This window comes from Ambystoma mexicanum, chromosome 3p (assembly GCF_040938575.1).
Source record: "Ambystoma mexicanum isolate Mex_15411 chromosome 3p, UKY_AmexF1_1, whole genome shotgun sequence".
Classification (NCBI taxonomy): Eukaryota; Metazoa; Chordata; class Amphibia; order Caudata; family Ambystomatidae; genus Ambystoma; species Ambystoma mexicanum.
In genome coordinates this window covers 121,938,356-121,961,182 of record NC_090925.1, presented here as the reverse complement: position 1 = coordinate 121,961,182, position 22,827 = coordinate 121,938,356, and the positions used below count along the sequence as shown (strand labels likewise).

General features: G+C 49.2%; 1 protein-coding gene across 3 annotated transcripts in view; it reads right to left on the bottom strand.

The window, feature by feature from the left end:
- Positions 1–7,716: 7,716 nt before the first annotated feature.
- LOC138580144 (natural killer cells antigen CD94-like) overlaps positions 7,717–22,827 on the bottom strand; it is a 139,117-nt gene continuing 124,006 nt past the window's right edge. For all 3 annotated transcript variants that reach the window (XM_069650466.1, XM_069650464.1, XM_069650465.1), the window contains exons 5-6: positions 13,353–13,462; positions 7,717–10,991 (exon numbers count right to left, since the gene is read on the bottom strand). In XM_069650466.1, the coding sequence (XP_069506567.1) occupies positions 10,754–10,991; positions 13,353–13,462 (348 nt within the window). In that variant the 3' untranslated portion in view covers positions 7,717–10,753. The remainder of the gene's footprint in view (positions 10,992–13,352; positions 13,463–22,827) is intronic.

Sequence of the window (22,827 nt, the reverse complement as noted above, 5' to 3'; positions counted from 1 at the left end):
CGGTGGGGTTGGTCAGATTTCACTATCGCCAGTACACCCCAGACTGGTATGCTGACCTTGAGCCAGAATGTGTCTCAGGAGGATAGCTCAGGGGCAACGGGCTCGCCTTGGAAGCAAGAAGGTGCAGAGCAACACAGGTTCGATCCCCGGGTACGCGCTTAGAAGCCTTTGGGTATTAAGCGCGTTATAAATAACCAATTACAATTTCGGCCCACCCCCCCACCAACTGTTATGAGGCTGGAGCAAACATACAAACACACTTTCACATATATATATATGATATAGATTATTTGTGAAGAAATGGGACCTCAACTCATTCACGACTACTTCACAAAGACGTATTGCAGCTGTCTCAAGGAAAAGTGTTAGCAAAAATATTTAAACCTCATAATGGGCGTAAAATTCTGCTAAACTTTGAAATGATTAGGAAAAATCCTGTCATGATAATGTCTGGTTGGCAGGCCTTGCCGATAGGGCTGATATTTACAAAAACCTCATTGAATGGAGGCGCAGGTGCAGGGACCCAGTGGAACTTAAATGGATTGAAAACAAGGTTACAGTTGTTATGGCCTGAGGAAGTTGAGCGTGGCTCACCCAAGATCCTTGACTGGGCGCAGAAGATATTGAGCGTGGCCCACCCAAGATCCTTGACTGGGCGCAGAAGATGTGCAGCGTGGCTCACCCAAGCTCCTTGACTGGGCGCAGAAGATGTGCAGCGTGGCTCACCCAAGATCCTTGACTGGGCGCAGAAGATGTGCAGCGTGGCTCACCCAAGATCCTTGACTGGGCGCAGAAGATGTTGAGCGTGGCTCACTCAAGATCCTTGACTGGGCGCAGAAGATGTGCAAATAGGACTACCTTAAGCTTTTGCCCGTAGCAGAGACATGTTGGATCCTTACCAGGAAGAATGTGCCCATTATTGAGTGCAAACTGCTACTCATTGCTGAGACTGGAACCACACTCCCTTTGCAGCATCTGTTGATGCCTCAATAACCCGACATTCTCTTAAAATGAGGGAAGAATGGGGCACCCTCGGGAGCTATCGAAGTGTACAGGTGATGTGTCAATCAATCTGCTGTGGCTTCAACTAAAACAATAATATCAAGTCATTTCTGATGAGTCTACTTAGGTTTTGTTGCCATGTTTCACGACTTATCTATGTGAGCCTGGCTTTTTAACATTCACATCCATTGGAAACAGCATAAGGCCATGCTGGCTCATGTTGGGCCAAGTACTGCCAGTGTTTGCTTCAATACTAATCCAAACATACAGTATTTCTGCTCCACATATCAGGCAGGAATACTATAAGGTAACAGTACATTTTTATTTTCGATGTATTGGTCTGAACAAAAATGCAAAACTTGCTTAAGAATATGTACGCCTACATCAACCAACAAGAACACAGATCAAGCACCGACATCTGCCTGGAACCAAAACCCTATAACAGAAGAAAACTTGGAGGATCCGCTTTCTCTCACCAGGCACCGAAAACCTGGAATGACCTACCTAAGAATATATGGAACACAACAAACCACCTAGCATTCAGGAAACTCCTCAAATCATGGCTCTTCACAGGGTAACTACAACAGCGACGCACTAGAATGCCCACCCCGTTAAACAACGATGAAAAACACAAACCTCGGCCACACCCAATACGGATATACACAGAACCCAAGAACGGACCCCATGACAGACCATAAGATATTAAGGGAAATAGCCACTAAAAGAAGGTGACGATAGACACATTGCATAGCCAGACCGAGACGAAAGCCTTTAAACGACTCATCCACTGCCTCCCGGCCGTACCATATCCAAAACCCCAGCAGACACATTTAGATAGAAAGTTTGTGAGAGGAGACCACAACACCAGCTCCAACACCCAAGGAGGAGAATAGACACCCAACCACACCAAACAATCCATCAGCATTAGAACTCCTACAGAGCCCGCTAGAATAGAACGGCGAGGAGCAATTAGAACAGTTACAGAGTGCGTTAGAACAGTACAGGGAGCGCCTCACACATACCTAGAACCCTGCCAGGCTTAACCCCGTCGCCCACCCTGATGAGATTGGGAGGATTGGCGAGCAGCACACTTGGACAGAGTTCTGAAGGTTAGCAGGTTAAACTTCATACAACCCACTAGCAAAACAACTCAGCATTTCTGCAGACTTATCTCACTCAAAAATCTCACACAACCATCTCGCGCATAACAACCCGCACAACACTGCAACGACACATAAGCTGCACCAACAGCACACGAGGACTGACATCGATCCGATACACCAAAGCTCAGCACCCGGTGTATACCGAGTGGAAGCTGCCAACAGAACACCACTCCTCTCACTATCCTACTCCCACTTCACCTACTAACCCATCCCACCCTCTCATTTGCAGATCTGCCAGAGCGCCTGGGGACCAACTCTGTTGGTGACGGTGCGCGGTACAAATACCTCTAACATTTAACATATGTATGCACAATACTTGTAAATTGCAGGCGTGACAACAGGTGTACCGTCAACCTGTGGGTCTTCAAGTGCACCACAGGTCAGAAACGCTTGCAGAGCACTTACTGAAAACTAATTCTGCAAAGCTAATTGCTATGCATGTAAACGCGCCTTTAAGTATGCTTTGCAGGTGGCATTTTATAATGGCTTCCTATGTGACTTCAGCAGGTGCTAAACCAGAGCGTATTCCATAGGCAGGAAGATCTCATGCAGACGTGAAACCAAGCGCTCTTGCAAGGTGCAAGAGGAAAGCAGAGATGCAAAATCTGCCTTCGTGCCCTCCTACGCCTTGGAAAGGCTCGAACATTAAGTGCTGCAGATAATGGAAGTGCAAAAGCAATGTACCTGGCTTTTACACTTTAATTTTCCACTCGGCCCATTAGGAATTGATCCCCAGACGCTGCAGGTTTTTCCAGTTACCAGCAACTTCATAATGAGGGCCTATGAAGTCGAAACATCAGTCATTCTCAATAAAGGCAAATCTGCACTAACAGGCATTGGCAACGTCAATGAGCCCGGATTTGTAAAAGTCGAGGGTGTCTTTATTGTCATTTGTGGCCTGTGACAGAGGGGATGGGGACCACTCTCAGCCTGGGACAGGCGGCCTAACACAGGGGTCCCCCAGAGCCAGACCTGCCCCAGAGGAAGGGCGTGGGAACTGGGATGGGTTACATTTTGGCCCTTTTACCTGTTCTTTCGAGTACCACTGACTCTTGCTCCATACCTGCTGTGCACAGTACTTGTCAGTATTCTATGCCTTCTTCCACAGGACTATGCATACCAACATGGCTAGCAATGGAGACCCGACCTGGCAGCGCATCGGAGAGAGAGAGGCCGTGCAAGCTCAGTGGCCGAGGAACGCCGCACACATTCCACCAGCATTGCAATTTCCAGAGTTAAATAGGACACAACCTCCAGGAATTACTGTTTTTAGCGGGTCACCATTTTTAAATGCTGCCACACCCAGAGATGAAAAGGGGGTTGGGCTTGAGGTCCATTTTGTGTGGTTTGCTGGTTGTAGCCTGGTCTCTGTGGAAAAAGGAAACCAGTGGTTGCCAGGGGTACTAGCTGCCAGAGGAAGCCAATGACAGGAGCAGATGGAGAATAAAAAAGGGGCAGTGTGACCAGGGCAGGGTAGAATGTTCTGGTGAGGTCAAGGGAGGAGAAGGAGGACCAAGGTCATGGCAGGGAAAGAGCGGTGCAGTGGAGCATGGAGGGGAATTGGCAAAAGCATGTGCAAGGTGAGGTATTGGTTGCTTTGAGAAAGTGGTAGTTGGGTCAGAGTGCGTGCAATGTGAGTGAGGGACTGACTGAGTGAGACTAAGGGAGAGAGATTGAAAAGGTGAAAGAGTGAGAAACAGTGACAGTGGAGTAGGTGGAGATTAGTGTAGTGAGAGGAGTGTGTAGTAAAGTGTAGTGTAGAGCAGTGGGGAAGAGAGTGTAGCCGAGTGTCGCAGTAGTAGACTGGGAGGAGTAGATAGTAGTGTCAATGAGAATGTATTGAAGGGCAGTAGGAGAGGATAATAGTGGAGACTAATGGTCAGAGAGAATAGCAGAGAGAAAGGGCTTACGGGAGGAGAAAGAGGTTTTGGAAGCAAGGGTTGAGGTGTGTGACAGGGTCAGTGATCTGACCCTGTCATGAGGGGATGAGCCCCCTCTCAACCTGGGGCATGAGGCCTGCCACAGGGTTTCCAAGATCATGTGCTACCCAAGAGGTGTTGCGTGGGAGCTGGGAGGGTCCCAGTCTGTGTTGCTTCTACCTGTGCCTGGATGAATGTCGAGTACTACTGACTCTTGTTCCAAACTGATTGGGCAAATTGCTTGCCAGTGTGTGAGGAATTCTGCCAACTGCACAGTGGGTGTGCACTCACCTCGGCTTTTATTTGAAATTTTAAATGAAATGGAATGATAGTAGATGAACCACAGATTTTCCTATGTTCACTGCACAACATACACATAGACCTGTGTACTGTGGGTGGACAGAGCCAACAGGCGCTGTTCACCCTGTTACATTTAGTTGGAATGTGACAGCTAGGAGTACATCAAGGCATCTCAGAAGGGGAAGTGCAAAGCATTCCTCCTACCATGGCCAGCCTAATTAAATAACAAAGACTCCATGGATCCACCCTATTCTTTATTGGCTCTACTGGTTGCAGCTTAGCATACTAATCAGAGTTAATCAGACAGGCCCACAGGAGGCCTGATCGCAGAACTAACAAAGGATGGGAAAACCCCAACAAACTATGATATGCATCTGTGCCAACCTGAAGCCAGCTCCCGCCTCTTAGTATTAAGGGCAGTGAAATGTCATGTCTGGGACAGCTGTTTACAGTATTCATCCCCACAGGGTGACCCCGTTCAGAAGGTACAAGTATGTGGTTTGGCGGCGACCGAAAGTCTGGTCTTGCCACAGTTTCAAGGGAGACCTGTCGCTTTAATCAGAAACCACAGAGATCTCAATTAACCAGAGACCCCCTTTGATCCACAAAAAACAGGAAGATGGGTCGAACTTAGTACTGTTCATTCTGAATGTGAATACTCACAAGGCATAGTAGGTTCGCCCCTCTCCCTCTTTCCCTTCTTCTCTCAATATTGTGCTGTAATGTATTTCCCCGCCTTCCCTCCCTGCACTGTGGGTGCTTTGAAATGGTATATTCTTATTGTATAAGCGCCTAACAAGAAAACAAATAAATAAAGGTTTTCACCCCTTTACCTTTTCTGTTGCAAAACACTCTGGTTATGACCTCATGCATACAGAAGATTGTTGGTGGACCCTACATTGGTTCATTAAGGAAGGCTTAGCCTACACAAATCACTGTCGCCCATTTTGCTTTAAAAGAGGGTCTAGCCCCTCTTTTGAGCAGATCATCTGAAGACTTTGCAAGGAGCAACAAGAGGAAATCAGCATTGGACAATGGCTGAATGTACAGTCTGCCTTACAGCTTCCGCCAGTGAAGGAAGGGCAGGATTTCCAAAGAGGGGGATACTGGATCCTAGGGTCCCTCCAGCAGCTCCAGAACCGGTACCCAGCCAACACACAACATGCCCTGCTAGGCTCCCCAGCAGGTTTCCTAGGTGGGAAGTGCCAGAGAGTCTCTGAACCAAACCAAGGGCAAGGCTGGTGCCTGCATCAATCTCCTCAGCTTTGGCCCGTCTGCCTTAAAGGACAACACAAGCCCAGTGAGGAAGCTAGGAGGAGTGCATCGACAAGCATCAACCAAGTCTGCCTTAAAGGACATTTTCCACCCAGTCGAGCCCCTCGAGCTGCAACTGACTGCACCGGTGACTGTTGTTATGCCGTAGTCGCTCACGCCGTCCGTGATGCCTCGACCAGTGCTTCAGACCAGCCAACCAGCACTGAGACAACGATTCTTCACCCGAAGCCGCGATGTACGGCAGCCTGCAGCCATCCATTGAGCCTCGCTAGCCATACTGCTTGCTACCCGATAACCGCAGCTGTCTCACGTCTTGATCTCTGTCGCAGAAGCTGCAAAGCGCACTGAATACCGACTCGACCCTGTCGAGCACCAAGAACATCTACAAGCACAAGGTAAATTGTGGTTTTGTCCCCCTGGTACTTCACTGAAGACCCCTAGTGAAATTTTATGACCCATTGCTCCCTTTGTGCTGAAACCAAGTGTACTTGAACTATTGTGATTAATTACTTTACTGACTACTCTCCTGTCAGTATCCATAGTGCATCTCTTGTCCTCCTTTGAAACTGTCCGTCCTCGGCATTCCTTTACAGGGTGGCTTGTATTTTGTAGTGTTGCTAGAACTGTCTGTTGTGATGATAATAAAGTAAATATTTTTTATACAACCTTGTCTGGACAGTCCCTTTTATCATTGGGTAATAATTGTATTTTCGCTGTGTTGCAACTAATCAACGATCCACGACCCTGCAGAGATAAGCCTGTCATTCCATCCATGTTACCAAACTTGGATAAGGAGGCTTATAATTTGCTTGTGTTTCCAATCTCTTATGATCCCTTCTGGTGTACTCGAGGTGTGGGGCTGATTGATGTTTTAGAAACCAATATTCATCCCTGGACCACTGGTGTCCTGGAAGTTGATTCTTCACACACTGTTCATTCTCTTCTTCCACAGGACCACATGTACCAGCATTCTTAGTGGTGGAGAGCTGAACTGACAACTCAATGGCGAGAGAGGCGGTGAAAAGTGGAGAGGCTAAAGAACGCCACACACATTCCACTGGCATTGCAGATGCTCAGCACAAACTCTAGAAATGACTGTTTTCAGCAGGCCGCCATTTCCAAATGTCAGCAGACTCACGGATGAAAAGGGGGCAGGGCTTTAGACCTGTTACACCTGGTTTGGTGTTTTTAACCGAGGCCCTGGGGGAAAGGAAGCCAGCAGTTGGGCTGGGGAACCAGCTGACGGGGACCACCATGGGCAGGGACCAAGGGAGGATTAAAAAGGACAATGCGACCAGGGCAGTGGGGGTTGTTCAGGTGAGATCAAGGGAGAAGAAGGAGGCCGAAGAAACCAAGTGGGGGAAGGGTGGTGCAGTAGAGAGTGGAGAAAAATAGTCAAGAGCGTGTGCAAGGTGAGGTATTGGTTGCTGAGACAAAGTGGTACTTGGGTGTGAGAGTGAGATTAAGGGGAGGGGTTTAGGGATGGTGATTGAGAAGGGTGACAGGAAGGTGACTGTGGAGCAGTTGTGGGTGCAGTGTAGTGTAGTGGGGGGAGTGCAGTAGAGTGTACTGTACAGTGAGAAGGAGAGTATAGCAGATGTGGCAGTAGGTTGGGTGGGAGGAGTAAAAAGTAGTGGGGAAGAGAGTATAAAAGAGAGTAATGGGGAGAAGAGTGTAGTAGAGAGTAGTGGGGAGAAGAGTGTAGTGAAGTTTAGTGGGAAAAGAGAAAGTAGAGAATATCTGAGGGTGGTAAGGCATATACAATATATATAAATGAAAGGCCGGCGATAACCGCCCTATAGTTAAGGTGAAACCTATCATCCATCCAAACCTATCATCCATAGGAAAAGCAACGATTCTATGGTTAATAACTTTTGAGCCGTAGGTCGGATCAGCACAGTGTTTGCAATTCCTATATTAGGGCACGGGACCCCAAAGAAATTAAAGTGTTGTCCAAATCTGTGTTAGAGTTCAAAAGATATAAAGGGTCAAAAAAAGGGGTTTGTTTTTCACTCTTCCATTAATTTTCCCAAAGGAGACATCCATTTAGGCAGTAAGGGTATGCTTAATTTTTATTATTTACTTTATTTTGGGTATTAAGCTAAAACCTAGCTGCGGGAAGCAACATCGTACTGTACATCGGCAGAGTTTCTAGGTATACATTAGCTGGTTGCAGGCGGTAACAGTCTTTACAACATAATATCTATTCCCAGCACTCTGTTCAGGGAAGCAGGGAATTGCTTAGATTTACATTTAGTGGGGAGCATGTGCAGTGCTGAATCGAGGGTGGTGGCTGGAACAGGGGAATGCAGCGGTTGGTCATCACAAGGAGTACTTGCCTGGATGGTTTCAGAGGATGGATCTTACGGGATGCAAGGAAGGTGCTCCTTGAAGAGGAGGGTCTTGATTTCCTTTCTCAGTTGCAGGAGTGTGCTGGAGAGACAGAGGTGGATGTGCGTGAAGTTCCACCCTCTGGGCTGTAGACTGAGTGCTTACTTCCTGGTTCTTTCTTTTTTCTGTTTCTGCTGCTCTACTCTACCCAGGTCTGGACTTCTGGTGATGCACGAGCACCACAGGTGCTGACTTTCTCTGCCAGATGGGAGGGGGCATGAATGTAGTTTGCACTGAAGCTGATGTGTGCTTGTAGGGGCAGCTAGTGATGTTTCAGTCTGGACATTATGTGGTCATATTTGAAGACACCTTGAATGAGGGCGCAGCAGCATGCAGGCAGCCTCTCATAGGAGCTGCGGTGGTCGCGAGTGGCAAGTGAACTGGGCATTTGCCCCTTCCAGATAAGATCCAGGTACGAAAGAACCAGGGCCTCTACAGTGGATCCGAAGCTGGTGTTGGAAGAAGGAGCTTGATTTTCCACAGGTGGGTACCTGGTGCCTTGATGTCTGCGATTGCTCCACTACGTTTTGTGAGAATAACATCTGGAATTGAAAATTTTATGAAATCCCCTGTCACATTGATGCAGTATAACATTGAGTAGGTACTTCAAACTGCCATGTTTAAACGAGTGCTTCTTGCCTGTGTGAGGCGAGCTTTAGGCTTTACTGCACATGCCCTTACAGTGAAGGCTCCTCACCTAGGGTGTAGCTATGCTCGCCTCCACATTGCTCGCTTCTGACATGTTTCCCTTTTGGCATATGTAAGCGTGTTTTAGGCTCCCGCTTTCTTAGGAAAAGCGACTTTAGTAGACAGAAGTCATCATACTGTAAGCACGCCTGCCTCAAATTGTGCATGAATCTTCTGAGGCAGCTATTCAGCCCAGCTAAATGTATCATTTTATGCTGTACTTCCTGATAACACTGTCTCAACGTGTGAGAATGCAGCTGGTGTCTAAGACTTGAATGGTAAAGCTTTGTTCCCTGCTTGCAACATCGTTACTCTATGATACCCTGCCCTGTTTGGACTTCGCCTCCCTTCGAAATACATGTGTTCCTTTGAGTATAAGAGAACAGTGCTTGGAGCGAAAGGGGGTCTCACTTACATCAAAGTCTCGTACTGTCATTGGTTTGTTGTCCTGCTGCATTGCTTTTTACTAATACATTGTTCACCAATCCACTGGAATAGTCTTGTTTCATTTTTCCACTACAGTTTGTTTTAAAGGAGTGGTGTCAATGGGAAATCCTACAGACCTGGAGTAAGGTATTAGCTGCAGAATGAAGCCCTCAAGGTTCAAGGTAGACAGCCAGGTCTCGATGTGGGGGCGTTCTGTGTTTTTGGTTGGGAAAAGTAAATCCATCTTGGTGGGGTTCAGTTTGAGGGTCGCACTGAACATTTAGGTCTGGATCATGGCAAGGTTGGCCTTGAATTCATGGATGTCTCTGAAGAAGAAGAATTTCAGGTAGAGCTGGAGAGGCCTGTTTACACTTGAAAGATGAGTAGGAGAGACCCGTTAAGCCTTAAATTGTCAAGAGGAGAGGTCTTGTTAGGGCTGATGGGACAGGAGGAGAGGAGTGTTTAGGCTTGAAGGGACATGAGGAGTGTGCTGTTAGGCTTGGAGGGTCTGAAAAGGCATGTTTAAGCCAGAGGGATCAGAAAGAGAGGCCTATTTCAGCTTGAATGGACAGGTGGCTAGGCCAATGTAGGTTTGCAGGGCCTGGAGGAGAGGCCTATCTAGGCTTGAATGGTCAGGAGGCGAGATCTGTTAGGGGTCAGGTGGAGAGGCATTTTTAGGCTTGAAGGGTCAGGAAGAGCGGCCTGTATAGGTTTGAAGGGTCAGGAGGACACACCTGTTTAGTCAGCAGGAGAGGCCTAATTAGTTGTGCAGGGTTAGGCAGAGGTGTCTGCTTAGGCTTGAAATGTGAGGAGGAGTGGCCATTTTAGGCTTAAAGCATCAGGAAGGGAACGGCTTGAAGGATATAGAGGAGAAGCCTATTTAGGCTTGATTTGTCCAGAGGAGAGACCTGTGTCGGCTTGAAGGGTCAGGTGGAGAGGCCTGTTTATGCTTGAGGGTCAGGAGGAAAGGCCTTTCCTCCTGACCCTTTCCTTAGACTTGAATGGTCATGAAGAGACGTCAGTTTAGGTTTGTATGGTCAGAAGCATGGCTGTGTTTACATGAGCATGAATGGTCAGAGGAAGAGAAATCCTTAGCCTGGAATTGTCAGAAGGAAGAGTATATTGCGATTAGCAAAGGAGGGCTGATTTGTCCTGGTAGATAAGGCTGCTTGGTAAGTTCAGGAGGACAACACAGGCAAGGGCAGGTACATCAAAAGTGTCAGGCTGAGAAGGAAAACTGTTAAACATCAGATAACAGCAAAGAAGCAATAGGTCCTGTTGGTTAAGGCTATAGCAAAAGAATGCAGAAAGCCATTATTGGGAGGGGTGGATCACATGAGGGGAGAATAGGGCACAGGAGGGGAAAGGGGATAAACCCTGAGTAACCACTAGTGTGCATAATTAGGAAAATAGATTGTCACATATTAGTGCCCTAGATTGGATAGTTTAGTGACGTAATGAATAAGGTTTGCAATGCTTGGGAATTTAAACATGGATGAGGAGTCTATGCATGGCTGAGCCATTTCACCCAATGGCTACTCATGACCTCAGAGGCCTTCATCAGGCGATTGTCTATTGAGTGGACATAAATCAGGTCCTTCTGTTAGTTTCAAGTTGACCATGAGATGAGCGCCAAGAGGATTGCAGTCTTTTTTGGGCCTGCGCCTTAATCTGTCTTTGCGGTCTTGTATGCGCAGCTATGATTTGTGGGAACTCAATGGTATTCTTCTCACAAATGTATTTGTTGGGGTTGAAGCAGCTCTCAGAAGAGAATGTGTCTTTTCCCGAAATGCAGTCATGGCTCCCGTTGTCCTCCTTGATTGGGAATCTGCAGAACACAGAGAAAAAAAGAAAACATTTTTGGAACAGATGCAATGATGTTCAGTGGTGGCCCATCTTCAGGGGCAAGAGGTTACACCCCAGACTGCTCCACCACCGCACCCCAGACTGCCCCACCACCGCACCCCAGACTGCCCCACCACCGCACTCCCAAATTGAAAACCTATCAGGACAACATTGAACGCCAGAAGCCAACAGTCAGCACTAAAAAACCCTGCTCACTACCCTGGTGGAGTTGGAGTTCAGCTGAAGAGCCATGCATTTGGTCCACCACTGAGCCTGGCCTTTATCCCATCTGAATGCCAATTTTGTACTTGGGCAGTTCCCTCATTGGCCTCTCCAGCCCAAGTGCCATCCAGGAGGGCCCTGTCCAGAGGCACCCTAGCCCCTGGTGCACACTGAAAAGGGCTGAACAAACAATAGCAGGTTCTGTTTGGGCCTGTTAGGGCCTGGCATGTCCTACTAAACCCGCTATCAGTGCAGAACAACTACACAAGTTCATTTCCTAATTCTGTGCGATCCCTGGTATGAATTTACACCTCTGCAAGTGCCAACGGCACCTTGTAAATCACTCTGGTTGCCTAGAACCCTGTGAGGTTTTAAGTTGCACTTTGATTTTTACATAGGACACTATCGTTTTTGAAATGGCACTGCTTCGTCTCGTAGGACCCTGTGGTCCCCCCTACAACCTCGCCATCGCCTACCTACCCTGCTCTTTCCAGTGCTTCTCTTCTCCTTATGGTTCTTTCCCCCTCTCTCTCTTCCAAGTCCTCTCTGCCTACCCCCCTCTGCCCTACACTCCCCCTGCTCCCCCTCTGTGTCTCCCATCCCCTTCTGTCCACACACTCATTCAATTCACCATCTGTATTCCTCTGCCACTCCCCCATCTCCATATTTCACCAAATATAAATTCAAGCCCGACGCCATTGTCCCCTACCTCACCCAAGTCCACACCTCACTCTTAGATCTCTCTCCCTGGTTTTGCTCACTCAATTAAACTCAACTTCACCAAATTCAACTCTGCACTGTCTTACCCTTTCAATTATCCCCTTCACCCCTCCTCCAGCCTACGTCCTCAACAATGGATCCCCCCATCCGTTCAGCTGCTGATGTCAACACAAAGACCAATCCTCCACTCTTCTCACTGTCTACAAGGACTATATACTGAAGGTGGCCACAACTCTAAACACAGCCATATCCTCCTACTACACTAATCGGGTTCCTCCTTTTATTCACATCCTCTTAAACTTTACACATGCACCCAGCCATGCCTCCCCGCTCAAAAGAATCACTCCATGTCCTCCTCTCTCTCTCTGCGTGTCTTTGACTCCTACTTCCCCATTAAAAACATCAAAATACCAGGGACCTTCTCCACTCTTCCATATTTACCACTCCCTTACTAATTTCCCCCACCTCCCATCTACCCCACATTCTCCTCTGTATCTCAATTCTGGTCTGCCTGTCCCCCTCAACCCTTTATTCATCCACCGCTCTGGTAAACTATCGCGCACTGCAGTTGACCACATTGCACCACACCTCCACTTCACTCACTTCTTCACCGTATTCAAACTATCTCTTGCAAGTGGTATCTTCTCACTCTGTTATAAAGCAGCCCAGTCTTGCCTGTCCTAAAGAAACTAACTGCTGACCCAGAACGCTCTCACTCCTTCCCAACCACTCAAAAATGCTCGAGTGTTGTCTTCAACTGCATAGTCAACTATATTGAGGTACGCTCACTGGCCGTCCCCCTCCAATCTGAATTCCAGTCCCAGCACTCCACTGAGACTCCTCTCATCCTGGTTGCTAATTCTATTACCACTGTCGACCACTCTCACCTCTCATCCTTCTAGACCTCGCCACACGGTCAACTCTTTCCCTCCTTGGTGTCAAGGACACTGTGCTTGACTGGGTGTGCTATCCCTTTGATCACTCCTTCTACCTCTCATGGGACTCCAGCACCTCCTTTCTGACCCCCGGCAACCCTTCCTGTGGGTGTCCCACAAGGATTAGTCCTAGGCCCACTGATTCACACTGTACATATCCTCCCTGTGCAAACTCACTTCCTCCTTTTGATTTAACTTCCACCTCTTCGCTGATAATGCGTGAAATGTGTGACACTTGTGCTTTCCCAACTTCACACATGCTTTCTGTTCCTGCCGCCTCTCCTGCCAGTGGTCACAGGCTTGTCCCATCATGCACTGCAGATCAAGGGCCAAGCTAATGAGTAAATGAAAGTCTTGTTTCTATGTCCAAGGTCAAATCCCAAGGCTTAGAAGGGGGTCCATCCCACACAGTGTAACATGCTCATGTTCAGTGCATTATTTACCACAGGAAGTCGATTTGGACTTACGAGGATCTATCCAGCTCCGCTCCGGTCATCCATCTCCATGTTTCTCCTTGCTTTCGCAGCCCGAGCCAGAAATAGCCCTTCTTGGAGGACAGCATGCTTGTTACAAACTCCTAGGAGTGAAAGAGCAATAAAACTGATGTCAGACTCACACTGCCCTTCCACTCAGTGCTGGGGCCAGATGCGTTGTCAGAGGAGGTTGAGGGCTATAGCCCCGGGTATTTTGGTTGTAGCCACGGATAGAAGCTCGAGGGCTACAACCACAAGGGTAGCCTGCCCCGAGTCCTGCCAGTCCCGACATTAGCATAGCCCCAGGTCTTTTACAAACCTGGCAACACCTGTGGCTGGAGCAAAAGCAATGTCCCTTCTGAGGGCCTGGTTATGCTGTGCTGTCCTCTCAGCTGAAGACACTCCCTGCGTCCTGCATAGTGACAGCTAGCCATCTCACCTCCCACCCGCCACCTCATGGCATGAGTAAAGATTGTGCTCGACACGTGAGTGCACTTGAGGAGAAAGGACACAATAAGGTCAGAGCATGGTGTTGGCACCAGATTCAGTGCTTGAACCTGCTTTCTTAAAGTCCTGACTCTGGGCAAATTCTGAGCTTCGGCAAATGGGATGAAGAAAGTCGACAGGATCCCCACCAAATCCTTCCACAGCCATTCGGAGAGTGGTGGGAGGTGTGGCAGGGAAGTGTTGTGACAGAAACCATGTAAAACCTCTGAAAGTCTGCGTAAAAGGAGTTCTGCAGGATTAGCATGTGCAGAAGGCTTCCAACTCCACATATAACAGATTAAAGACGTTATACAACACAGAAAGTGTCAGTGCGGCTATTACAGTTAGATATTTAAAGTTTCACAGGAAAGCTTACTGTTTCAAAGTTAGTAATTAAGTCTACTACTTTAACATGGAAACATTGGATTGCTTTATAAGGACATTTAAGTTCTTAAAAAGCTGCACAACAAGCTGGTGGTTTGTGACAAATGTATTCTTTATCCTAGTGACTTTATTACAAACCTTGTTTAGAGATTCTTAAAGTGAGAAAAGTACAGTTGTGTGAAAGGAAGGCTTCTTTTCAGGCTTGCATTATTTTGCATTCTGCGACTTACATTTTTCCTTTCAGGATGTGAAAAATAAAACAACCACAATATCCTTTTGGCTTAACATGTGTTGGGCTGGAAATGAGTCTATCCCACCCCCCTGGGCGCTTTAGAATGAGGCGAATCCCATAAATAGCAGTGTAATGTGCTAGGGTGAAAGGAACCATGCTAAGAAACTCAGCACAAATATAATGTAAGCAGGAAGAATAGATGCATACTCAGTGCGCACATGGAAAGAAACGCCATCTTGTAGTCATGGTAGACACTTAGCCCTTTAGCTCGTTGGAAGAAGCCAAAGTCCATAAAAGATCTGAGCATGTACGCCGTTTTACCTCTCCGCATAAATACATCCTTTGTAACACGAGGTACTGGGAGGAATAAATGATATATCAAAACAAGGGTGGAAGCCTTGGGGCGAGGGGTGCAATATCAACAAAGCATAGAATGTGTGGGTCAGTGTGACTGTATTTCTTCCTCCCTTCCCCCTGGCACCAGTCCCCGAGCCTCCCAGATGCATGCCACAATGATATAGCAGTAGTCTTAGTGTATCATAGCAGTCTTGAAACTGTAACTTACGAGGAACCTGACCTTCACTCCATGGAGAGATGAGCCCAGCTGGCCCAAGTGGGAACAGATTGTGGAAAAGAGAACAAATCGTAGCCTGGCATCCCCTATGGAACAGGCCCATGTATAGGGTCTCACCAACCAGCAACACTCGTTTCTACTGTATAGTGATGGCGATGTACTGCCTTTTAAGCTTCTGTTTGTACTAACCTTTGGCAGAACGTTCTGGAGCAGCAGAGTTCTTTGCTGATACCTTTGTATTCTGCACAATTAAACCTTGTTATCCTTGCAAGCAATCTCTTGGCCTTTTCCCCTAGAGGGTTGTTTTCTTTCTGGTGTGAGCGTTCACAGGGACTTGCCTTCATTTGGTGACCCCGACCTGATCCCAGTGTTCCCTGTACCTCTGGAGGTATGCAGGCAGCCTCTCTATGGAAGGGCTGCCCCCACTTACAGCGACCAGCCCCAAAACGCGTCCCCCTGAGTGGCCCTGTAGGAGCTGTCTTTGTAGAATCCTGCCTACTTTTTGGAGCGGGGTGCGGGGCCAAGGAGAGGTGCAGGCCGGTGTTTGAACCCCATGAACGGAGGAGTTTAGATGAGCACACGCACGTTAGTATAGCCTGCAAGGGATAACAAAGTAGGGTCGGATGTATGGAGCAGTCTGAACAGTGTGAAAATGCTGTAATTTAAATTGAGAGTGTGGCATATTTGTGCAGTGTGTTGATTTTTTCTTTTTAAAATTAATTTATTAAGGATACTAAGGAAAAGGAAAGCGGAAGACAGGGAACCTCCCCGTGTGAGGGGGAAGGTGGTGCCACACGCATTGCATAAACAATGTGGAAAAACAGGAATAAATATAGGAGCTATGCATAATTGAAGAGCTCGAGGAAAGAATTTGTTGTTGTTGTATTTTGTTATTTTAGTTTGTTTTGTTAGTGTATTTTATGGTGTAAGAAGGCAGCCCAGGAGGGGTGTGTACGTGTTTTGTGTGTGTGTGTGTGTGTGTGTGTGTGTGTGTGTGTGAGGAGAGCGTGAGGTGTGGGTGTTTTCACAGAGCTCTAAATGAGAGTGGAGGGGTGGAGGAATTGAACAGACAATTTTGTATTGGGGTTTTTCTGGATGACATTAAGTTGCATTGTTGACAAAATTGAACTACATATTCATTGAATGGGTTATTGTATAACAACTGAAGTGCAGGAGCATAGGCGTAGCCCCACTGCCATACACACGGGAGACATGACTATGGGGGTAGAAACGCCCCTAGAACACATATGCAAGGCTGTGCCCTTGTATTGTGAAAAGATTAAGTATCACAACCAGTGGATGACTGAGACTGGAGGAGGGGGAATGCCCCACTTCTGGCCAGATCAGGGATCCTTTGACAGAAGCGTGTTGGAACATATGTCTACCTTCTAAACAGCAAAATATAAGGGGAGACCATTGCAGAATAGAAGGGAAGTATTGAACCTCTGGAAAATGTTTGTGGACACAGATGATTCAAAGGGGCAAGGGACGACACACAACAGTAGTAAAGAGACAGGCTAAGGAGAAAATGGGAAGAATGTGGAGGGAAAAAGGGATATATCCGCTAGCAACTCACCCAATGGGAAGGGTACTACACTAATCCAACATATGTATCAGCAGGCACGATAGTCGCAACACCAGGCATGGCCCTGCCTCCACCTTATATCTCACCTTCGGAGGTTGCTGCCCACACCTGGGTGAGCACAAGAGAGCTAGATATAGCACTGGCATTGACACGGACAGAGTTAGCCAGAGTAAGGGCGCATGGGATTTAACAAAGACAGATATACCCGTACCACCCATGGGTGCACCGGTGCAACCAGTGGGGGATGAGTGGAAGTCGGTAGACTTCTAATTTAGAATAGACAATGCGCCCATAAGAACCGTTCACGTAGAGCGTGATGGAGAGACAGACAGCTTGCGTTATGAAAATGTAGGGTCAAGGAGAGGAGAAGAGGAAGATTGGAGTGAATTTGACGAGGCTGAGGATGATGAGGAAGGAGATGCAGAGCAAGCGCACACCGAGAATATAACATTTGTGGGACGGAAGATTGAGGGAGAGGTTTGGCAGGATAGCATTAACAAGAAAAAAGGGAAGTGTGACTAAAAGCGAAAAAAGCAAGATCAAAATGCAAATGCCACTGATACGCAAGGGAGCAGGGAGGCCTCACTATGTACCCTGGGCACAGATGGACAAGAATAACCTTCTTAAGGCACTCCCACCACTCACAGCAGAGGCAGGGAAATGGATATATGCTTTTGAAACGAACACAGCAGGGGTGCCCTTACCAATAGATAACATTAAAAGCTTGTTAGTAGCCACAGTTGGGGACCAAGCTGAAAATGTCTGGGTTAAAGCAGGGTACCCAGGAGGGACACTGAGAAATGACGCCCATGATGGAGCTTCATTCAACAAGGTTAGGGCTAGGGTATGGGATGCGCTGTGGCGGGCATTTCCAGACACTCCAGATTTACAGTTTTTCATGCAGTGTTCTATGGGGGATGACAAAGACGCTGCTCAGTTTATTCTCAGGGTCCAAGAGATGTGGAGGGCAGAAATGGACAACGCCGGAGATCAATCAACCCCTTTTTTCTGCTTTACAGTGAAACAGGGCCTACCCAAGGAAGTGCAGGAGGCACTCGACAAAATAGCAGGAATAGAAGCAAAAGTGTGGCCCGAAATTCAAAGCATCATAGTTCACCAGTGTAGAAGATTAAAAGAGCACGAGCCAAAAAAAGATTCAGAGGCAACAGGCTGAGGAAACGAAACTGGTCCACAATAAGTTTGTCAAAGTAGCTGTGGTGGGGACAGGGCCAGCACTGGCACAGGCAGAGGAGGGAGGGTACGCCCCTAATGCAGAAAATGCAAGAATAGCAGCAGCGTGGGCTGAGGGAGGACAAGGAGAGTGGGCGGAAATCTGCAATTCTCAGGTCCACAGTGGCAATGAGGATAGCAACAAGGGTAAGGAGGGTTTCGAGGGTCAAAAGGCTGGAGTTGGGGATATGGGGCAAAGAGGAGTGGGAACAGGGCAGTGCTGGAAATGCGGGAGGTTGGGGCACTTCTCCAGAGAATGTCGGAGTAGGCAGATTGTGGGATACGACAATCACCAAAATGATGGCCCTCCACCCCAAGGGAATCCCCAGAGGCCACCTCCCAGAATGACCTCTATACCCTATGAGATCCATCAGGCTTACATACAGCTACCCCCGCAGATTTTCGGCCACTTCCAACCGCAACTCCCACAACAGGCAGTTAAACATTATCAAACCTGCCCGAACATGCAGCAAACGGAGAACAGGAACGCCTTCGGCAGCGTACCTAATGGCACAGTGGCCCCGTTCCAAGGCACTACACTGGTAGGGGGAAACCCGTTCCCGTTACCTGGTACAGACACATATCCTGAATAGGACAGCCCACAGAGAGCACTTGCGTGTCCAGTCCAGTCAATTACCCTAAATCCAGAAGAGGAACCGTTGGTGGGGGCAGAGATAGGGAACAAACAATTCATCTTTATGGTGGACTTAGAAGTCGTGCATCAGTGAAGGTGGCTTCACGTCATCAGGCAAAACTCTGGACATGCAGGGATTCTCTGGGGCTGTTTTGATTGTTCCATACACAAAAGACTTGGTTGTAAAGGTGGGAGGGAAGGTTGTAAGGGCCCCCCTCATATACTCTGAGAGCTCGCCTGTCAACTTGCTTGGGAGGGATCTGCTAAGCAAACTAAACGTGACAATCTCATTCACTGACAGGACTTGCCTTTACATGTTTCACTAAGGATTTACATATTGTCAGGTTAGTTTAATTTGAGATATGTGTATTTTGCAAGTAAAATTTCAGAACTCTCAAGCCTCCAGTAGCCAGGCATAAGAAGTCCATCCAGTCCCGTTTTCCCCCTCTGGATTCTGGGAAATTTAGAAATACTACCCGTCCCACAATTACAAGTATAGACAGGACTGGGTCGCCTTGTTACGCATTGCCATTGGAAACTTGAGCACTCTGCTCTATCGGGCAGTAATATTGTAGGCTTTAAAATGCAAATTGTACTTATTTGTAGCAAGTTGAGCTTGAAAGTTATGTGTTCAAAGCCTTAAACTGTAGATTGGGTTAAAATCCCAGTTTTACTGTTTAACCAAAGTGTGTGATCCTGGGCAAATAATGTAATCTCTTCATGAATAGTAGACTGACCTCAGCAAAGCCAACTATTATTTCCTCCTCTATTGCTGCCAGTCACCAAAATGGCACGGCCTGTCCATAGTATGGCCCCGCAGGAGAATGAGTGTAACATTTTGCTACGCCCTGTTATGCTATGCTATTGTCTTTGGATGGTACATAGTCCACCTTTTTTCACAGTTTCTTGGGTTTCCAGGATCTTCAAGAGGTGGGGTAGGAGACTAATGCAGAAGCAGGGGAAGTTTGCTATGTTGCAATGTTGATGTGTGCATGATCTGAAAAGGTAGGGTTCTCTGTGGTGGGCACGTTTTATACATCTTGAGAGTTGTCTGGAGCAGTGGTTAATGTGCACTCCAGGTTGGTAACTTAAATTGTTTGTGATTATGTTGTCTGTCCTTGTGGTGGTAAAGGAGTGTGGGGAGCTCTATTGGTGTATCTGTGGTGGGCTAGTTTTCTATTTAGGGAATTTCTTCTGGGTGATATGCGTTCTATTGTGTAATCAGCATTGATTCAGTGAGTTGCTTTATGTGAAGATAAGGGGTCGCTTACTAGGTGGGGGGGTGTAGAAAGACGTTCAGGTAGTTACTGTTACCATACATTGCTCAACAGACCACCTGATAAGAGCTGGGAGCAACCTTCTTCACTTTGGAAAAATCACAGTTAGTCATTTATTTGCTTATATCAATGGAAACCATTATTATGGGGCTCAGGCTCTGGTGTTGTGGGAGAAAGGATGCTAGGTTTGGGGTTTGTGTTCTGGCCTCTGGCTTTTGAGGAGGGAGTATTCCAGGTATGGGGCTTGTGTTCTGGTGGGGTGGGGGCAGGGTGCCGGGTATGGGGCTTGGGTTCTGGTGGTGGGGCAGCAGAATGGCAGATTTGGGGCCTGGGCTATGCTGATGGGGAGGCAGGATGCCATGTATGGGCCTAGACTATGGTGGTGGGGTGGCAGGATGCCAGGTATGGGGCTTGGGTTCTGGTGGTGGGAAGGCAGGGTGCCGGGTATGGGGCCTGCGTTCTGGCCTTTGGCTGTTGAGGAGGCAGGGTGTTAGATATGGGGCATGGGCTCTGTTTTTGTGGGGCGGGTTGCTAGGTATAGGGTACAGGCTCTGGTGGTGGGCAGGCAGGATGCCTGGTATAGGGCTTGGGTTCTGGTGGTGGGGAGGCAAGATGCTTTGTATGGGGCTTGGGTTCTAGGTGTTTGGGAAAGGATGCCAGGTATGGGATTTGGGGTCTGGTGGTGGGGAGGCAGGATGTCAGGTATGGGACTTGGGGTCTGGTGGTGGGGAGGCAGAATGCCTGGTATAGGGTACAGGCTCTGGTGGTTGAGAGGCAGGATGCAGGTATGGGACTTGGGGTCTGGTGGTGGGGAGGCAAGATGCCTGGTATAGGGATTGGGTTCTGGTGGTGGGGAGGCAGTGTGCCTGGTATGGGGCTTGTGTTCTAGTGGAGGGGAGGCAGAATGCCAGGTATGGGCCTAGACTATGGTGGTGGGGTGGCAGGATGCCAGGTATGGGGCTTGGGTTGTGGTGGTGGGAAGGCAGGGTGCCGGGTATGGGGCCTGCGTTCTGGCCTTTGGCTGTTGAGGAGGCAGGGTGTTAGATATGGGGCATGGGCTCTGTTTTTGTGGGGTGGGATGCTAGGTACAGGGTACAGGCTCTGGTGGTGGGCAGGCAGGATCCCTGGTATAGGGCTTGGGTTCAGGTGGTGGGGAGGCAGGATGCCAGGTATGGGGCTTGGGGTCTGGTGGTGGGGAGGCAGGATGCCAGGTATGGGACCTGGGCTCTGGGTGGTGAAGGTGAAAGGATGCCAGGTACGGGGGCTGTGCTCTGGGGAGGCAGGATGCCAGGGGCTTGGGCTCTGCAAGGTGGGGGTTGAAGGATACAGGTACGGTGTCTGGCCTCTGGCAGTAACAAGACAGGGCGACAGGTTTGGGACTTGCGTTCTGGCCTCTGTCGGTTGAGGAGGCAGTATTCCAGGTACGGGGCTTGGGTTCTGGTGGAGGGGAGGCAGGATGCCAGGTATGGGACTTGGGGTCTGGTGGTGGGGAGGCAGGATGTCAGGTATGGGACTTGGGGTCTGGTGGTGGGGAGGCAGAATGCCTGGTATAGGGTACAGGCTCTGGTGGTTGAGAGGCAGGATGCAGGTATGGGACTTGGGGTCTGGTGGTGGGGAGGCAAGATGCCTGGTATAGGGATTGGGTTCTGGTGGTGGGGAGGCAGTGTGCCTGGTATGGGGCTTGTGTTCTAGTGGAGGGGAGGCAGAATGCCAGGTATGGGCCTAGACTATGGTGGTGGGGTGGCAGGATGCCAGGTATGGGGCTTGGGTTGTGGTGGTGGGAAGGCAGGGTGCCGGGTATGGGGCCTGCGTTCTGGCCTTTGGCTGTTGAGGAGGCAGGGTGTTAGATATGCGGCATGGGCTCTGTTTTTGTGGGGTGGGATGCTAGGTACAGGGTACAGGCTCTGGTGGTGGGCAGGCAGGATGCCTGGTATAGGGCTTGGGTTCAGGTGGTGGGGAGGCAGGATGCCAGGTATGGGGCTTGTGGTCTGGTGGTGGGGAGGCAGGATGCCAGGTATGGGACCTGGGCTCTGGGTGGTGAAGGTGAAAGGATGCTAGGTATGGGTCCTGTGCTCTGGGGAGGCAGGATGCCAGGGGCTTGGGCTCTGCAAGGTGGGGGTTGAAGGATACAGGTACGGTGTCTGGCCTCTGGCAGTAACAAGACAGGGCGACAGGTTTGGGACTTGCGTTCTGGCCTCTGTCGGTTGAGGAGGCAGTATTCCAGGTACGGGGCTTGGGTTCTGGTGGAGGGGAGGCAGGATGCCAGGTATGGGGCCTGGGCTGTGGGTGGTGAGGAGGCAGGATGTCAGGTATGGAGCTTGGGCTGTGGGTGGTGAGGAGGCAGGATGTCAGGTAGGGGGCCTGGTCTCTGGTGGAGGGGAGGCAGGATGTCAGGTAGGGGGCCTGGTCTCTGGTGGAGGGGAGGCAGGATGTCAGGTATGGGGCCTGGTCTCTGGTGGAGGGGAGGCAGGATGCCAGGTACGGGGCCTGGTCTCTGGTGGAGGGGAGGCAGGATGCCAGGTACGGGGCCTGGTCTCTGGTGGAGGGGAGGCAGGATGTCAGGTATGGGGCTTGGGTTCTGGTGGAGGGGAGGCAGGATGTCAGGTATGGGGCTTGGGCTGTGGTGGAGGGGAGGCAGGATGTCAGGTATGGGGCCTGGTCTCTGGTGGTGGGGAGGAAGGATGTCAGGTATGGGGCTTGGGTTCTGGTGGAGGGGAGGCAGGATGTCAGGTATGGGGCCTGGTCTCTGGTGGTGTGGAGGCAGGATGTCAGGTATGGGGCTTGGGTTCTGGTGGAGGGGAGGCAGGATGTCAGGTATGGGGCCTGGGCTGTGGGTGGTGGGGAGGCAGGATGTCGGGTAGGGGGCTTGGGCTGTGGTGGAGGGGAGGCAGGATGTCAGGTATGGGGCCTGGGCTGTGGGTGGTGAGGAGGCAGGATGTCAGGTATGGAGCTTGGGCTGTGGGTGGTGAGGAGGCAGGATGTCAGGTATGGGGCCTGGTCTCTGGTGGTGGGGAGGCAGGATGTTAGGTATAGGGCCTGGATTCTGGGTGGTGGGGGTAAGAATCTC